Genomic DNA, 16,828 nt, shown 5'->3' with positions numbered 1-16,828 from the left:
GGTCTGTTTTCCTCTTATTCTCAGATTGTGGACTGCGTAGGGCAAGAACTCTTATTTCTCTGTCTGTACACTGTCAATAATTGCTTTTATGCTACAAAATCATGTTCTTCATCCTAAACAAGAACCATACTAAAACTAATAATCAAAGCTATTGCAACAGCAGTACTTAGGACTGTCAAATGCAGAAGGTCTAATTCTCTACTGCTAAACCACTGGAAACTGTCTGGGAGCAACCAAACGAGGAGGACTGACGCAGATGTGAGAGTAAAGTATTTGATGAGTGTGAGCAGAGACCTTGGGGTAATGAATACACTGTTTCCAGTAGAATTTAAATTATGATTTTTATTAGCAGTGGAAATAGAGCAGGTACAGAAGAGAGCAAACCTTTCAGTTCTCCTCTGTTTACTTAGTCATCATCAATGCTAAGAGCTTCACCACTTCTTTTGAAGGGAAACACACATGAGGCTGCCTAGACAAGCTTCTACCTCCAAAGACCTACCAGGCTCTAGTTCTGCGTAAACACGTTTGGCATAAACAAGCATTGCCATCTGATGACAGAGCCTTGGTACTGCAGAGTGACCCTCTGCCTGGAGAAAGCTGACACTAGGGCAGGTGACTTTTTCATAAATGAAATGTCTATGGCTAAACACCTGATTTTAGTTTTTTTTCTGAAACCATTTTACAGCGATTTTCTCATTATGAGAATCCTGTTTTCCTGAACTAAGCAGGATTTAAGTGGCATGAAAGAGATCACTTTAATGCTTCTACACTAAAAACCCTAACTCCACAATGATAACATGTCTGTGTTCTGAGGCAATGGGCTAGCAACCCCTTTTGGTTTCTCCTGTGCATGCTGAGAATGCCACAAGGCAGCAATGAGCAGTCTTGAATACCACTTCCACTACAAAATTTCTGTTCAGTGCTATGGACTCTAAAAGCCTCACTCTATCATTACTTCAGATGCTATCTTTGACATTTTACTACGTGTTGTAAGCTGTTTCTAGGGGCAGAAGAAATGGTGGGGGCCTCATCCAGAGTACTGCGTCTAGTTCTGGACTCCTCTGTACTCCTCCTGGACAGAGTCCAGCAGAGGTCAACAAAGATGATTAAGGGACTGGAGCATCTGTCCTATGAGGAAAGGCTGAGGAAGCTGGCCCTGTTCAGCCTCAAGAATAGATGACTGAGAGGGGACCTTATCAATGCCTATAAGTACCTGAAAGGAAGGTGCCAAGATGATGGAGCCAGTCTCTTCTATGTAGTGCCAAGCAATAGGACAAGAGATAACTGACAGAAACTGATGCACAGTTCCACCTGAACATGAGCAAGAACTTGCTTGCTGTGTGGTGACCGAGCACTGAACAGATTGCCCAGAGAGGTTGTGGAGTCTCTCACTGGAGATATTCAGGAACCATTTGGTCACTATCCTATGCAATGTACTTCTGCTTGAGCAGGGAGGTGGGATCACATGACCGACTGTGGTCCCTTCCAAACTCACCCATTTTGTGATTCCGTGATCTCCTCAGAGTCACACTAAAAAAGTGCTTCTCCAGCCATATCCTTGGTGTCCTTGCCAACTTCTCTGTGTGTTCACACTGCTTTTCTCAGATTCCCAGAAACCTGCCTAACAATAATATCAGGCTCCTAGGGTGGCTGGACCATACCTTGCAATGCACCAGTGTTTCGGTTATGGTTTCCTGTTAGGTTATTGATCCGAAAAATACCTGGGCGGTGAACAGTAAAGCAACAGACAGGGATGCACCTTCTAGCACCCCTAGTCCAGTTATGTATGAAGGGAGTAGGAGGGTAAAGGATACAGGCCAGGCTCAGATGCTCTTCTAAGCTGCTACTGCAGGAGGTGGACCCTGGGCTAGATATGCCCCTCAATTCTGAAATCAACTGGGAACCAGTACTTCTGGATACAGGAGGGTAAGCAGACAGAAATATTTTTCCCAGTGATCAAAAACCTGATTCTGGCATTGACATCTAGACTGGTTCCTCCCTGTCTTAACACATACAGTGTTTTGGGTATCAGCTCTATGTTGTATGATGAACTGGCACTGGGACCTGTTCTAGCACATTCAAAAGGCAAGGGCTGGGGTTTAGCCTACAGAACCCTTTCACACTTGCCTGAGTCATGAAATTAAATTCTCAAGCAGAAAAAACTCCAAGAAAATTGAATATAGAGATAAGATAAGAGAACAGGTCTTTAATGAAGGCCTTCTGGCCACAGGAGTACAGAAAAAGGTGTGCACCCCCATCTCCAGGGGTTCCACAATATATAGTATTATCCATCCAATCTCAGAACTAACCACTCCTCAGATCCTCTCCCTCACATGTCTCTTTGGAATTGAGTCAGGAGGTCCTAAGACCCCTTTCTTCCTCATCTTCCTCTTCTTCATGGCATGTACTGTCTTTGGAACTTCTCCAAGGTTCCGGGCTTGAAGGTTGCTTTGACTACGATGGTATTTTGTTGTTCAGGCCTGGGGTGCAAATGTTCTTAAACAGAATGAAGGCCTGCCTTGACAGGAGTCTTAACAAACTTAAAGAATTTAGAAAATTCAATATGAAATGGGGGTATAGGGTTTGGTAAGTGTATAACTACTATTCTAAAGTGTGACAGACTACGCAGCTATACTAAAAATCTATATTTACTACACAGCTACTTTAAAATCTATAAAAAGCTAAAAATCATAACAATTCAAAGGCATCAAACCTTATAGAAGAAGATACTTCTAATTGCGCTGATAAACATTTGAGATTATCTAGAAATTCTGAATTGGATCATGTACAATTGAAATTGCCATAGCTGAAAAATGCTGAGTTGGATCTTCACAGCTGAACTTCTGTGGCACTGTCCATGTAACTCATCCTGAAGAAAAGTCTGGACAGACTGTACTTGGAATTATAGCAATATAAATAGTTATTTGAGCCAGCAAATAAATCTGCAAGAACATTAATGGAAGACCTGTCCTGGCAATCCAACCTATGATCAGGGTTTGAGAATGGAGTTTGACTGTTTAGACCAATCATTCTTCCTCCGTCAATCTTGAATTTTGCAGGTTCCCAGTTTAAATGCAAAAAACAATCTTTCTTCCTTTTTTTTTTTACTTGGTTGTTACACTGACAAATTGTATCATATAATCATGGCATGTCAGTCAGAGGTTATTGTTGACAGAGGTTATTGTTGACAGAGGTTATTTATTTCTGCAAAGTGAACTGTTAAAAATTTTAACTACATCTTGCTTACCTTCTTAGCCTAGTATTGAGTGCACTGAAATCTCCCTGTGTTTTTAACATTAATTTTGCATTTTGCTTCTGTTTGTTGTTTGTTTGTTTGGGGTTTTTTTAATTTTTTGACACAAACTTGGAGTGATTACTTAAAAAACTTTTAACTTATGCATTTTACAAGTTGAGAAGTGGTAGCAAATGCAATATTGAGGTAGCATACTCTTTGCTCTGCTTGCCAGAATCTTGTGGATAAGTAGAAAATACAAAGATTTTAAAATTATGGTTCAGTATTTATGTTTGTATTTCAGAGGCATGTAGACTTCTTTTCCGAGATCTACTGTTTGCACATTAAGTGCTTTGTCACCCTACAGAAAACTGCAAAGGTACACTCCCAGAGCTGGTCTCACAAAGGAATGCTGTCAGTGTTCCAATTCCCACAAGAGGGCACCAGGCGAACACGGCAGGGGAAAATCCCTTCACGTCAGTTAAATTCAACCTTGTAGTTTAATTCTACTTATTACTCAGTCAGAGTCATATAATGCATAGTATCAAATAAAGCCCATTTTACATCTGCTACATGGAGAAATTATTTTTAGCCAATTTGTACTCATAATTACCGGAGTTTAGACATCAGTTTATGGCATTTGGTATCTTTCACTCGTGTTCAGAGATGTGGAGTGATTTGCTATCATAGTCATAAATAAATGTTCTATCTCCTATGTGTGCATACTGTCCCAGAAATTCACACAGATGAAAGGAAGCACTTTCTGAAGCAATGAAGACAAAATATTGGTTGTTCATCTAGAAATCAGCCTAATAATTTCCTCCTCATACAGATATTGCAGCAGGCAGGATGCACTGTTCCAGCCCTAATCATCACAGCATTGCAAGATAGAGGGTATCTGGTGAAGTGACATGGCCTTGCAAATGATTTCAGTGTGACTTGCTGGATCTTACCCTCTTCTCCGCCCAGGCAGCACACAACTTCTGCTGTTTTGGGACCTTTGCAAAAAGAAGATTCTTCTTCAGAAAAAGCGGTATCCAAAGCTGCCTTTCCCACATGGGCACTTTTACTTCAGGGGGGAAAAAAGACCTTTGAGAAGGAGTTTCACAGCCGCTGTCTTTTTGGCTGTCATTTAAATTTACAAGGTGCAACATTCATAACAGAATACCTGGGGATTTCTCATCAACATTTGTCTTAGTTTCAAAATAATTACACATTTGGGATTTTATGTGCTGGGTGAAAAGTTTGTTCCAAAGGAGTTACATGGCTTTGGAAGCTTTTGGAAGAGTTCTAAAACTGCTGTGAACCGTGTTGTTTGGTTGACGTCATCTGTGCGCAAATAAGACCACGTTTTCTTCTATATAGAAGTGAGCTGTTTCAGCAATGTTTAGTCAACCAGCACTGACCTTCTCAAATCTACAAATTCATTTTCAATAAATGTTTAACTACTGTTTTCTAAAGGGACATGTGGAACCTACTTTTAATCTTACACTGATTTTATTGTTACCACACAGCATGATTGCTGTAGGGCTGCACAGCTTGTCTACACTCTACCATAAAGTATAATTATTTAATGCAAAGTCAACTTTCTACACTACGGTGGAATTCCAGAAATTACCGGTGTGTGCATATATTCTAAGGCGAGGGATGTGGAAATGGGTTAATCTATAGCACAATAAGTTGCCTTGAGTACAGAAGATTGAGAGCATGCTCTATATGATAAAAATAATTATTCTGCTCCCACAGTAGAAAATGCTGATCTGGATGGATTTGTAAGAAACCAGAATCCTTTCAAAGGATTTCTATTTCAGTTCACAGTTTACTTTTTTCTACCTGGCTTCCACGGTAGGAACAGAGGAGTAAAACTCTTGTCCCGCTCATCTCACGAACTCCAGAATTCTCAGCTGAGGTTTCATCTTAGAACTCAGGGAGAGTATGCATAGCTGTGTGAGTAAAATGAAAGAGGTTATCCTCAGGCATGGGTATTAAAACTTTAGGTTGTGTCCATTTTGAACTGACCTTGACTATTTGATACTGAAGTACAGCTCTTCCTGCAGATTACTGAAGTATTCGTTAGAGTCTTCACATTTAAGATGAATTGTCCCTAATCAGAAATTCTGGAGTCTGTTACCATGACTCATATATTCCCAGGCTGTTCTGTCTACTTGCTTCTACCCAGTTTAAGTGCACTCATCCAAAATTTTATGGGATTTTTGCTATTAGTTGTTCTCAACTATTAAGACTGATGTAGCTGCTGTAGATCGTTGTAAAGCATTGTTTACCCTTTAAAAAAAAGCTAACTTCAATGTTTCATAAATTTTCCAAAATCCACCTGCTGCTCCAAGAGCATTTTTATCCTGCTGGGCTGGTAACCACTTGCCAAAGACTGAAATATCCCATTCAGAAGAGCATTTCAACTACTCATACCTAATGTCTTTAGGACACTCTGTAATTCTGGGCATGGCTTTAAGGAGAAGACATTTATGCATACCTTTGAAGCATGTAATGTATAGATATGCAATGTGCTTTGGATGAAGAGAGAATGTATGTATATGCAAAGAGGCGCACCTTTTAGAAGATTTTTGCCCTGTGTTTGACACAACCTGGAAGACTTCAGTCTGAGATTTCCATTTAGAATTTGAGACTGTGCTCATTCAATTCATGGATGTATTCTACTGAAAATAATTAAGATTTTTAGTTATTGATCTCCTTAGATAGTGGAAATATAAAACAATGGCTGGTACAACAAATCTGCACTGTATAGAGTAAATCACCCATATTCAGATTTGTGTTTGTCAAGTTATTGTGTGAAAAGGTGGATCTAGGGTCAGGTGTTGGGTGAACTTGGTTTCCCACACTGGTGCTTGGATTTTTCTGATCAAATATTAGCAGCAAAACATATTACTTGATTTTGCTGCACAAACAGCTAGTCTGGAATCAAAAGAGACTAAGGAGGGTCTAGATTCCCTTGCAGCAGTATTTGTATGAGGTGCATTAATTTCTGACTTTTGAAGTGGAACTCAACCTACATCTCTCTATTGAACAGACTTGGAGAATTTGTTATAAAAATCTCATTGAGTCCAGCTGCCAGCGGCTGTTTCCTTGCAGCTTTTTTATATTGTGGGATATTTTGGGGCACATGGGATTAGCATGATCTCTGTACACAGAATAAGTTAATACTTGATAGAATCGGTTACTAAATGTGTGTTTTTCCTGTACTGATGGGTCAGGATAAGAACATTCCTGTGAGGCGGAAAATACTAACCTTACTCTGTAGATTGTGTGCAGTTCACATGCCGCATGCAGTTTTGCAATCAAGCGGTGAAAGAAGTGGACTTCTGAATTTTTGGGCATGCTTCCAAGAGCCTTAGCATTGAAACGTGACCATTGCAAACACTAAGAGCTACCAGCACCCCTGTCTCGATTGATTTTCTGTGCCGTTCACATAACGGATGCCCAAAGCATCTTTCCCCCGCCTCTACCCCACAATGTAAAAGAGTGAGATAAGACTTGGTTTAAAAAAAAAAAAAAAAAAAAAAAAAAAAGTATGCTTGCGGAGATTGGGGTTTCCCCGCCGCTATTCCCTCATATTTTAGAGAACCGGGGGGATGATGAGATGGGCTCCCGCTTGTCATTCCCACCCCCGTCCCCGCCTTCCTGCAGCCCAGCGGTGTGGGGGGTGGTGGGGCCGGGGCCGCTCCCCGCCCATGGCCTCGCCCGTGTCCCCGCCCCGCCCCGCTGAGGCAAGTGGCGGCGGCGGCAGCCTCGTCCGCAGTGTCGCCCGCCGCCACCATGACGGACCGCTCCACCTTCGATACCAATGTCATCACCATGACCCGCTTCGTGATGGAGGAGGGCAGGCGGGCGAAAAGCACCGGGGAGTTCACGCAGCTCCTCAACTCCCTCTGCACGGCCATTAAAGCCATCTCCACCGCCGTCCGTAAAGCGGGCATTGCCAACCTGTGAGTCCCGGGATGCACCCCGCACCTTCCCGCATCCTCGCGGGTCCAGGAGTGCCTCCGGGGTGGCAGGGATGGGGGTGGGGATGGGAATGGGGATGAGGGTTACCAGGAAGGTCTGTGAGTGGGGTTGCATCAACCCACCCAGTTGTAACTCCATTAGCATCTTGGTTTCTTGATTTTCTCAAGTAATACATTTCCTATAACTTTTTAATAGTATTAGGCATGCAGTCTTTGAGCGATGTCTCCCAGTAATAGAACTTCATGCAAACCTTCAGCAAGTTTGGGTACTTTGAACCATAAGACCAAACAAACAGACTGAAATACAAAGCCTGTCAAAATATAGCTGAATTATTGCTCATTGCATATTGCTTAGTATCAAAGCACGATTTTATGCTTTGAGGTGTTTATCAAATTCAGTGTAGCTTTTTTCCTATTACATCATAGCAACTAAAGTTTCTCTGTGAAACTTTGGATGTCTAAGGCTTTTAGAAAGTGCACTGGTTAGGAATAGTAGTGTCTGTAGCCAGCCAGTCAGAGGGAAGTTGCTCTGTAGATGCATCGTTAGGAAATTAGAACTCTTGAAATGTGAAATAACTGAAACTGGTTGTAGGTAACTAATCCTCCTAAGTATTTTATTTGTTGTTCATATTCCCAGTTGTATGTCGATCAGGGCATTAGACATGGGCTGCTTCAGCACTTACTGGAAACTGTAAAGACAAAATGATTTTGCCTTTACAAGCCATGCAGTGGAAAATATAAGAAAAAGGCAAAAATCCTCCACTTTATGCATGTTTGAACTATTTTTCTATTTTGACTTCAGATATCATGTAACTGTGATAATTTTTAATTGTTATGTGCTAGCCCTTTCATGACTATTGGTAAAGACCAGGGTTTCCCATCTGTAACCTGATTTGTAAGTCTAAGGTCCTATTCCTTTTGCAGCCTACATGTGCGTTTCTTGACAGGTGCCCACAGGTTCAATACCTGTACAAATAGACTTGCCTTATCATATGCAGTGGGTTTGACTTTCCAGCAGTGCTGAGGTGCCAGGCTTCAGACTCGTAAGCCTCTTTTCGCAGTGCATCTCCCACTGTGGGACTGCGTTTTATAACCAGGACATTGCTTTGCTGTCAGGAATGTGAACAAATAGGGATCACTGGAATCCATTTCTTTGGATCCAGGCTCAACTATATGCTTAGTGCTGCCCAGCAGGGAAGGTGCAGAACAGCTGGGGAAGACGTACAGACCCTTCCCAGCTTCAGGCCCCACAATGGACACTCTGCCTTCCCCACCCAGGAGTCCCCAACGGGCAAGATGTGAGAACTGTAGCTGCTGCTGTGCCTCCATACCTAAAGCATGGTGTTCAGAGTACATTTTTTTTCTAAAAGCACTTTCACAATTGCAGGAAAATGTTCAAGCCACTGTAACAAAGAGAGAGAGAAAAAGACAGAATTTTTCTTTGTCTCACACATTAAACTGAAGAAATGCAATGCATTCCTAAAGTGGTGTGTTCAGTGTTATTAAAAATACCCTGAAATACCAGTGTTCAGAGTAATCGATGAACCACAGCTGAAGGGCATAAGAGTCATCTGAATGTATGCTGGCTACTGTTTTTCTCTTCTAAGAATTAAACTTCCCCTTTCTTGGTTTTGCATGCTTTCAAAATCACCTGTCATATAGTCTTTGGTACTTCCAGATGCCAGATGGTTTGATTCTGGTTAGCTCATAGTGTTTTATTTTTGTTTCTTATTTGTATTTTTCTGTTCTTTTCCCAAGGAAATGTCTACTACTTAAAATCAAAACTGAAAACAATGAACCGTAAAAAAGCTGATTTATCTGTGAGCAAAGTTTTTCTGCTGCAATTTGCACATCATATTGCTAATCAGGAGTCCGTATGTATATTACATACAGAAGTTATAGCATAACTTGTGTCATAAGATTCACACATATATTCATATATATATTATATATGTATAATACTTTTAAGTATAAGTTTTCTAATGAAGTCTTAGGAGCCTAGGATTCAGGGACAGTATTTAAGTCTTGAAGTTAAGAGGTCATTAAGAAGCACAATTGTAATTCAGCCTTCACAGCCTGCTCCAGTTGTGTTTACCTGTAGTTTACTGAAAAGTGATTCTTTGTTTTGTATTCCTTGCATTCATCAGCTTCTAGATTTGCCACCACAGCTGAAGTTAACAGGTCTCAGCAAGAGTTCACTGGACAGTAAATAAAAAGCAGGCTTAGAGGGCTGAGTTATCATCCAAAAGTGCTCTATGTTTTACAGAGGTTTTACAAGTATATGTTTGCCAGAAACAGCACACTTTGGAAGACAGGGCTCCGTTCTCATGAAATGCTCTCTCTTGCCATTGCTCTAGCTATGGAATTGCTGGGTCTACTAATGTGACAGGAGATCAAGTAAAAAAGTTGGATATTCTTTCCAATGACCTGGTGATTAACATGCTCAAGTCATCCTTCAGTACATGTGTTATTGTGTCAGAAGAAAACAAAGATGCTGTGATAGTGGAAGCTGAAAAACAGGTTAGTAGCTTTAAAAGTTCTCCCTCCTTGATTTCAGATCAGCCTTTAAAGCTGTGTTGCTTCAGATTTGAGAAACTAAAACCTGCTAAAAGTTTCAGAAAACAGGTACTTTCCTATATTGGCAAATGAAGGTGGAGTGGGTAGGTGGAGAGAGTGTCAGTCAACATCTGTCCTTTCTATCATTTCAGCTCTCCAGACTGATGTTTGTTGTTTTCATTTTTTTCTCTGTTGTTCCTCCCCACCTTACTTTTTTCCCACCTTTTACTGGTTGTGGAAGAAATGTTTCTTTATACCCCATCTGATCTCTGGAACTATGCTCTGAGTCAGTCAAGCCCTGTTGTAAAGTCACTTTGTCAGTAGGACACTGAGGAGCTGTTCTGTGCAGGACAAATCTCGAGGTCTTTAATTCATACATATTCTCCTTGAAGCCCCTGAAAGACTTACAAACAATGAAACAAAAGTAATTTTTACATATTTATTATTTATGTTGACAAATCTGCGTGCATTTCTTGAGGGGTAGTTCCTTTTTCCTATCTAATATTTTGATGTGATCATGTAAAAATTTGAGTAAAAAATTAGTAAAAATAAATGATTAAAGCATAATTTGAAAAGCACTTCTTTCTTTCTCTTCCTGTTGAGAAATCTTCAAAGTTGATTTTGTAGGCATTGGATGAACACAGATGCCTTAGATCTGAACAAATATTATCAACGATTCTCAAAGGTCACTGAGGGATGCTCAGTGTTAATGCTTTTCTAAATTAAATATGATCTAATATGGTGTTTTTATCAATTCCTACCCAGAATTCCTACTTGCAGAGTAAAGCATTGCTGAACTTAAATAAATTTCTGGCATGCAGGATAAATTCAAATGAAAAGTGAATAAACACTCTTGTTATACATTATTATTAACACAACTGTGAATAAAATAAGGGGGGGGGGGGGAACAAGATACTTAAAAGGTACAGTTAATTCAACTTTTTCCCCTGTACTGGCAATTTCCTATACCTACAGGAATCCTTAATCCAACAATAGGCAGGGACCATTTTTTTTGAGTCCCCAAAACCCAGAGCAAGACCAGCCTGACTAAGGTAATTTTTGACCACATGTGCTTCAGAGCACAGATAAAGTGAAATGTATAGTTTAGGCATGTCACCTGTTAAAGGCCTTTTTAACATCTCTGATTTTTAGCTCTATTTGAAAAAGACTGATCTTCATTTGTCTTTTTCCTTATGGTTTAGAAAGCCATGTTGTTACAGAAGAGCAAGTGCATCTTAGCTTAGATGATGGATATTACAGGATGTCTATTAAAATGGATTGGCTTTAATTGCATAGATGAAGCTAAACTAATAATTTAAAAGTATTCCCATTTATTTATTTCGTATTAAAAATTGTGTAGGAAAACTTCACCTTTCCTGTGTCATCATCTGCTAGGTACTTTAAAAATTTCTCAGCCTCTGCTTTGTTACAAATCACGGTTATAATCAATAATGAAATTGGAGCCAAAGAATTCCTAACAGTTGAATTCAGTTCCTTTATAATCTATAAAAGCATTTTAGCTTGTAGTGCTGTGTAAGTCTTTGAGAAAATTTATCTCCTGGAATGTTTTTATTTGGGGAAAGTGGGTAAATAATGTCACTAATATAGTTCACTCTTTTGTATTTTCTAGGGTAAATACATAGTCTGCATAGATCCTCTAGATGGTTCTTCAAACATTGACTGTCTTGTTTCCATTGGGACCATCTTTGCAATCTATAGAAAGGTAAAATGCTTTCATGTAAGGTAGGAAAAACTATCATTGTGCATCTTTTGATGAAATATAATTGTGTGGGAAGACTTAATAAAATCTAACTAGACTTGTTTGTAAAAGACTTTCAGAGCCAGCTTTAAGTTAAATCTATTTCACAGACACTTGTATAAAACATTTGTGAAGGATTTGCATTAGTCTCTTAGAAGATGAAATACGTATATGTATATAGAATCCTAGCTGATATTTAATTAGCCAGCTAAAGCAATTACCCCTTGCAAACAGATCACAGCTTAGGTTTCATGAGTATTTGTCTTGAGACAAAATACCATGTAGTTGCCATCCACTTGGGGAATGTGCTTTCAGGTTTTCTTGTTCTCTGTATTAATAGTCCTGTTAGCCTGAGGAGAAGCTTCAAACACAGACCAGAACTGAAACATGTCATGTGCATTTGAAGTGTCTAATTCAATCTGAAAGGCAGAACCTTGTCTGGAGGAGCTTGAAATACCAGACCTAACAGGTCACAACACGGGGTAAAAATTAAGTCAGATAAAACACACCCAATTGTCCATTTCAATTATCTTTTGTATGTTGTCATATATCCCAAAGTAGCTATTTTTTCAGCTTCATTTTTGTATGAAGCAAAAGGAAACAAAGAAATCCCAAGTGCTTTCTGTCTGCTTTGAACTCAGTGAGTCATGTTTCATTTCTGGCTTTTCAACTGTGCCTCAGAGTTTTCCTCTGAGCTGTGTTCATCATCACCTACAAGGAGGTACACAGCTCTTTATTATCTCCTTAATCCTTTCCTGCTTCCTGCATTCCAGCTAGACTTATACAAGAGCATTTCTCTATCAATGTGTTTGTATCCTCGATATAAGTTGTATTAGTGCATCCAATAGGAATCTCAGTTTTGGCTCATGGAAGCATTTGTGCTACCTCGTGTATAGATGTGGAGTACAAGACTGGTTCCTATCACAGGTAGTCTAGTTATGTATCAGCAATCGAAATGAAGTAAAATGGACTATGCTCCTTCTTATTCTAGGCCTCCCCTTCTGAACCTTCTGGGAAAGATGCTTTACAACCTGGACGTAATCTTGTGGCAGCTGGTTATGCTCTCTATGGGAGTGCCACAATGCTGGTACTGGCCACTTCTGCTGGAGGTGTCAACTGCTTCATGCTGGATCCGGTGAGAATGTCATCTGTTTCTTTGTTTCTGTATTAGAGGTAACAAGGTACTGTCTATAAGAAGTTTTTGTCCCCAACAAAATCAAACAAAGGAGCAATTTTCAGGCTAACATGAAGCAATGAAGTATAAGTGTACTTGTGCTTGTGCTTGTACTTATAACCCATCAACAGTAATGTCAAGAGACTTACGTTGTGCCGGCCCATTGCAGCACTGCTATGTGTGACTCAGCAACAGGAAGACAGCTAAGCCAGCGGGGCAAATACACAGCGTGTATAATCATGTGATACTGAAAATGAGCTGGTTTCTGCAGTGCAGAATGCCCTTTAAGTCTTATTTGTCTTTTCCTTAATACTAGGACCTTAATAAACCAGAGGAGCAGAAATATTTAACCTTTTCTTGTGTTTTCAGATTCCACTATGATGTGTAAAAGAGTAAGTGATGTGTGTAGGTGCATTTGACATTCTAGCATGCATTTACTATATGAGTTTTAAAATAAAAGTTATGCTGATCACAACAGAAAGTGACCTTGCTTTAGTGACCTTTTTTGTTTGTAATCAGTCAGGCTGTGCCACCTGCTGGTCTTGAATTTTTATAACCCACAGAGGTCAAGCTGCAGGAAATATAACTTGATGCTCTTTGTTTAGTAGCAGCTTAAGTAGATGCATGTATTTGTGTCTGTATTCAGGTAACAGATTTAACTTTGAGCATGCATGCATGTTATTTTGTTTACTCTTAGCACTGACTTAGAAATTTACTATAGAGAAAGCTAAACAGACCAGCCCTTGGTCATAGAGATTGGCTTTCTTGACCACAGGCTTCCAAGCTAAAATGAACTGGAATTTTTTGATATCTACAGCTATTTCAAGATGCTTATGCATTGGTTCAACAAGCACTCTCAGTTTCCAAACTCCTCAGAACTGTACATTTACTATAAGTCTAACAAATGAGTGGACAGCTAAACATATTTACAGACAGCAGAAATTTTTTGGCATAGAAAAGGAGTAGATAGCTTGGAATGGTAGAATGAAGAAGCTTGCATGAGCCCAGAATTCGTGCTCTGTCTGTGTTTTATGCATGTGGATTGCAAATACCATGTTTTTGTAGGTACCAAATTATTTTTTAAAATTGGCAGTGGTAGTAGATTTTTATTAAATTATGTGTATTATTGGGTTTTGCCTTGGTTTGTAAATAAATGAGCAATTAATGTTAACAAATAGTTTTTCTTTCTTATCATTAGGCGATTGGAGAATTCATTCTGGTGGAAAGGGATGTGAAAATAAAAAAGAAGGGAAATATCTACAGTCTCAATGAAGGCTATGCTAAATATTTTGATCCTGCAGTCACAGAGTATCTCAAAAAGAAAAAATTCCCTGAGGTAAAAGATACTGTTTCAGAGAAATTTTCTGATGACAAGCAACTTTCATGAGTTCCAACTTTATGATCAATCACTCTCTCATGTACTGTTCAGTACTTGTTTTCCTTTGCTATCTGTTTATAATGTAACCTGATGTAGGACTGATAATGACAGGAGTAGTTGATGTGGCCAGATATTTCACTATTTTTTAGTACTGCACTGCACCTTTTTTACATCTTTTTTCCTTTCTTTCTTTTTTTTTTTTTAATCTTCCTTCCTGGAGGGGACCCGAATAACGGTACTGGGGGCAAAACTGGGCATTTGGTAATCAAGCAGAGAGTAAGGCTCATCTGATGATGAAGAAAGTTTATTGACATATTAGATTGCTGCTTCCTCACAGCAACATCCGAGTAGATGGAGAACTGAGCAGAGATGGCAGTGGGTCATTGCTCTGTGGTAACACAAGCTGGGTCCTAAGGGTGCCTCTCACTTGGAAATCTAGTGTAGTTTTGAGGCCTGCTTTGTGGTTGTGCAGCTTCCTGGTGTCAGGAGGCCCAAAGCTCCAAGGAGTGCCCATAAAAGCATGTCTGCTCTCATGCCTTACATATGTCATCACTGGAGTTATTACATTGATACTTCCTGCTGTTAAGTGGTAGTGTCCCTTCCTAACTTCCTGATCTTGCTTTGGAAAAAGACTGATGTTTTCATCTAGTATTTTTCCAGGCTTAATTTATTTAGAAATTAAATTACTCTCTGGAGTATAATACCGGTAGTCAACTATTAACTTTTTCTTAAAAAAAGTTGTAGAAGCTGGCAAAAATGGTTGGAAAAAGTAGGAAATATCACATCTTTTGCTCTTTGATATTTTTTCTGCTATAAAAGACAAAACCCCAACATCAATTCCTAGCACTTGATTTTTTTTTGCTACTGTAAATGCAGCGTTTTCAGAGAGTGAGAGCTGAGATGCATTTTCTGTTGTTGACATTACTGCTCATCTATGCTGAATTCTTCTGTCAGTCCTTTTCCTTGGATTTTCTTAGAAAGTGAAGAGGATACTGACATATTCTCCGAAACTACTTTGAATATTATCAATCAAGCACCGTATGGAGACATTAGATGTTAGGACTGCTAAAGGGGAGAGGTTAACTTGGTGTGCTCAAAAGTTACTTTTCTTTAAATGTCTTTTTGTAGGATGGCAGTTCACCATATGGTGGGAGGTACATAGGATCTATGGTGGCTGATGTGCATCGCACACTGGTGTATGGAGGAATCTTTCTGTATCCTGCTAACTCCAAAACTCCCAAAGGAAAGGTAAACCTGAATAAACCCTGTTACATTATGTAGACATTTCACTATCAAGATCAATATTTTTATTGCAGAACCTGTGTTTTGTAACTGGTAGCTTACATTTCTTGTGTGTGGATATGGCCCCCCTTTGCACACTGTCACTTGTCAGGCACATATTTTAAGGCCACTGCTAACCTGTTTCAACTGCACTGACTTTTCTTTATCTGCAAACATATCTGGATTATGGAACATACCAGGAGATGCACTGTTCGAACAGGCTTCTCTGTACCATCTCAGCTGAAAATGTGCTGGCTGCAATCAAGCAAAACATTACAAAGCAAACAATCCATATAACCCTGAGATTCCTGTTACAAGATATTTTGTAAGAAGCCTAAATGTAGTTGGCCCATTAGGAGAAACTCTGCCAAAGAGAAAACCATCTGCATTTTGTACTTGGTAAGAGGGCCTCATCTGGAGGAACTGTGCCTGGCTTCCTCTGCAGCAGGTCAGTCTGATGGTCAGTCAGGGAAAATCGCATGCTTACAGGCTGACAGGGGCACTGTTTATTCAGCAAAGACCTTTCATCTGTTTTGTAATTGTCCGTAAATTATTGCTTCAGGTTGCAGATAATATGCAGTTATTCATTAGAGAAACCTAGTGGCACACTCAGGGCCAGTGTTTTCCTTTCTTTTCACACAGTCCTGTGTGGTCTGCTGCCTTGTTAAGGACTGTGTTGAACTTGCAAACTTTATCTCTCTGTAAATAGCATAGTGCAAACATGAGTTATGAAGAAAGAACTCAAATTGGGCAAATCCAGCATTTGCTGTGTTTTTTTTTTAAAGAAAAATTGACACAGTTTCATTCTTGAGTCAAAGTTTATATGAAATAAAGAATGCTTGTAACACTGATTGATTTAAAATCAAATGCTAAATATATTTACATTTCATGATTTTCAGTGTTGCCTGGACTGACTACTGCCAATTTGACTTTTGTCTTCTAGCTGAGATTGCTCTACGAATGCAATCCTATGGCTTTTGTTATTGAGAAGGCTGGAGGAATAGCGACAACTGGACACCAAGCAGTATTAGATATAGTGCCTGAGGATATCCACCAGAGAGTGCCTGTTGTCTTGGGATCTCCTGATGATGTAAAGGAGTACCTTGAAATAGTCAAGAAGCATTCAGCTAAGTAAAGAAAGCTTGCTGGAGTCACTGTGCAGAGGGGATGAATGTCTTACAGCTCAACCAAAGAACACACTGCAGCACTGTGAAGTTGAACTGTCTGACCTCTATAGCAAAAGAGCAAATAAGCCATATTTTCATGAGATTTTTTTAAAGTGAAATCTTGTGTAATTGCATTATGCAATGGAAGGCATTGAAAGATTGCATTAAATAAAGCATTAAAGGTTAAAGTGATGAAAAAGTATGTTTTCTTTTTCATTTGTCACTTCTGATTACATGAGAGCCACTGTGTTGCAAGGAAGTACTGTGTTGCATTCAATAACTAGGGGGAAAAGACTCCACTT

The 16,828-nt window shown here is 39.6% G+C and overlaps 1 protein-coding gene across 1 annotated transcript; it reads left to right on the top strand.

The window, feature by feature from the left end:
• The first annotated feature begins 6,979 nt into the window (after positions 1-6,979).
• On the top strand, positions 6,980-16,725 carry LOC113943326 (fructose-1,6-bisphosphatase 1-like). Its single transcript, XM_027634951.1, has 7 exons — positions 6,980-7,194; positions 9,570-9,732; positions 11,399-11,491; positions 12,519-12,662; positions 13,900-14,037; positions 15,208-15,327; positions 16,304-16,725. The coding sequence occupies exons 1-7, from the start codon at positions 7,025-7,027 to the stop codon at positions 16,493-16,495; spliced, it is 1,020 nt and encodes a 339-aa protein (XP_027490752.1). The 5' UTR covers positions 6,980-7,024; the 3' UTR covers positions 16,496-16,725.
• The last annotated feature ends 103 nt before the right edge of the window (positions 16,726-16,828 follow it).

The sequence above is a fragment of the Corapipo altera genome, unplaced genomic scaffold, assembly GCF_003945725.1.
Source record: "Corapipo altera isolate COAL_440 unplaced genomic scaffold, ASM394572v1 61411, whole genome shotgun sequence".
Taxonomy (NCBI): domain Eukaryota; kingdom Metazoa; phylum Chordata; class Aves; order Passeriformes; family Pipridae; genus Corapipo; species Corapipo altera.
This window is presented reverse-complemented; position numbering and strand designations above follow the sequence as displayed.

Bases quoted from the DNA above. Each gene is read 5' to 3' on its own strand.
- LOC113943326 (XM_027634951.1), top strand. From the start codon at position 7,025: ATGACGGACCGCTCCACCTTCGATACCAATGTCATCACCATGACCCGC. The intron at 12,663-13,899 runs GTGAGAATGTCA...TCTTATCATTAG, and splicing joins ACTGCTTCATGCTGGATCCG to GCGATTGGAGAATTCATTCT. The intron at 14,038-15,207 runs GTAAAAGATACT...GTCTTTTTGTAG, and splicing joins AAAAGAAAAAATTCCCTGAG to GATGGCAGTTCACCATATGG.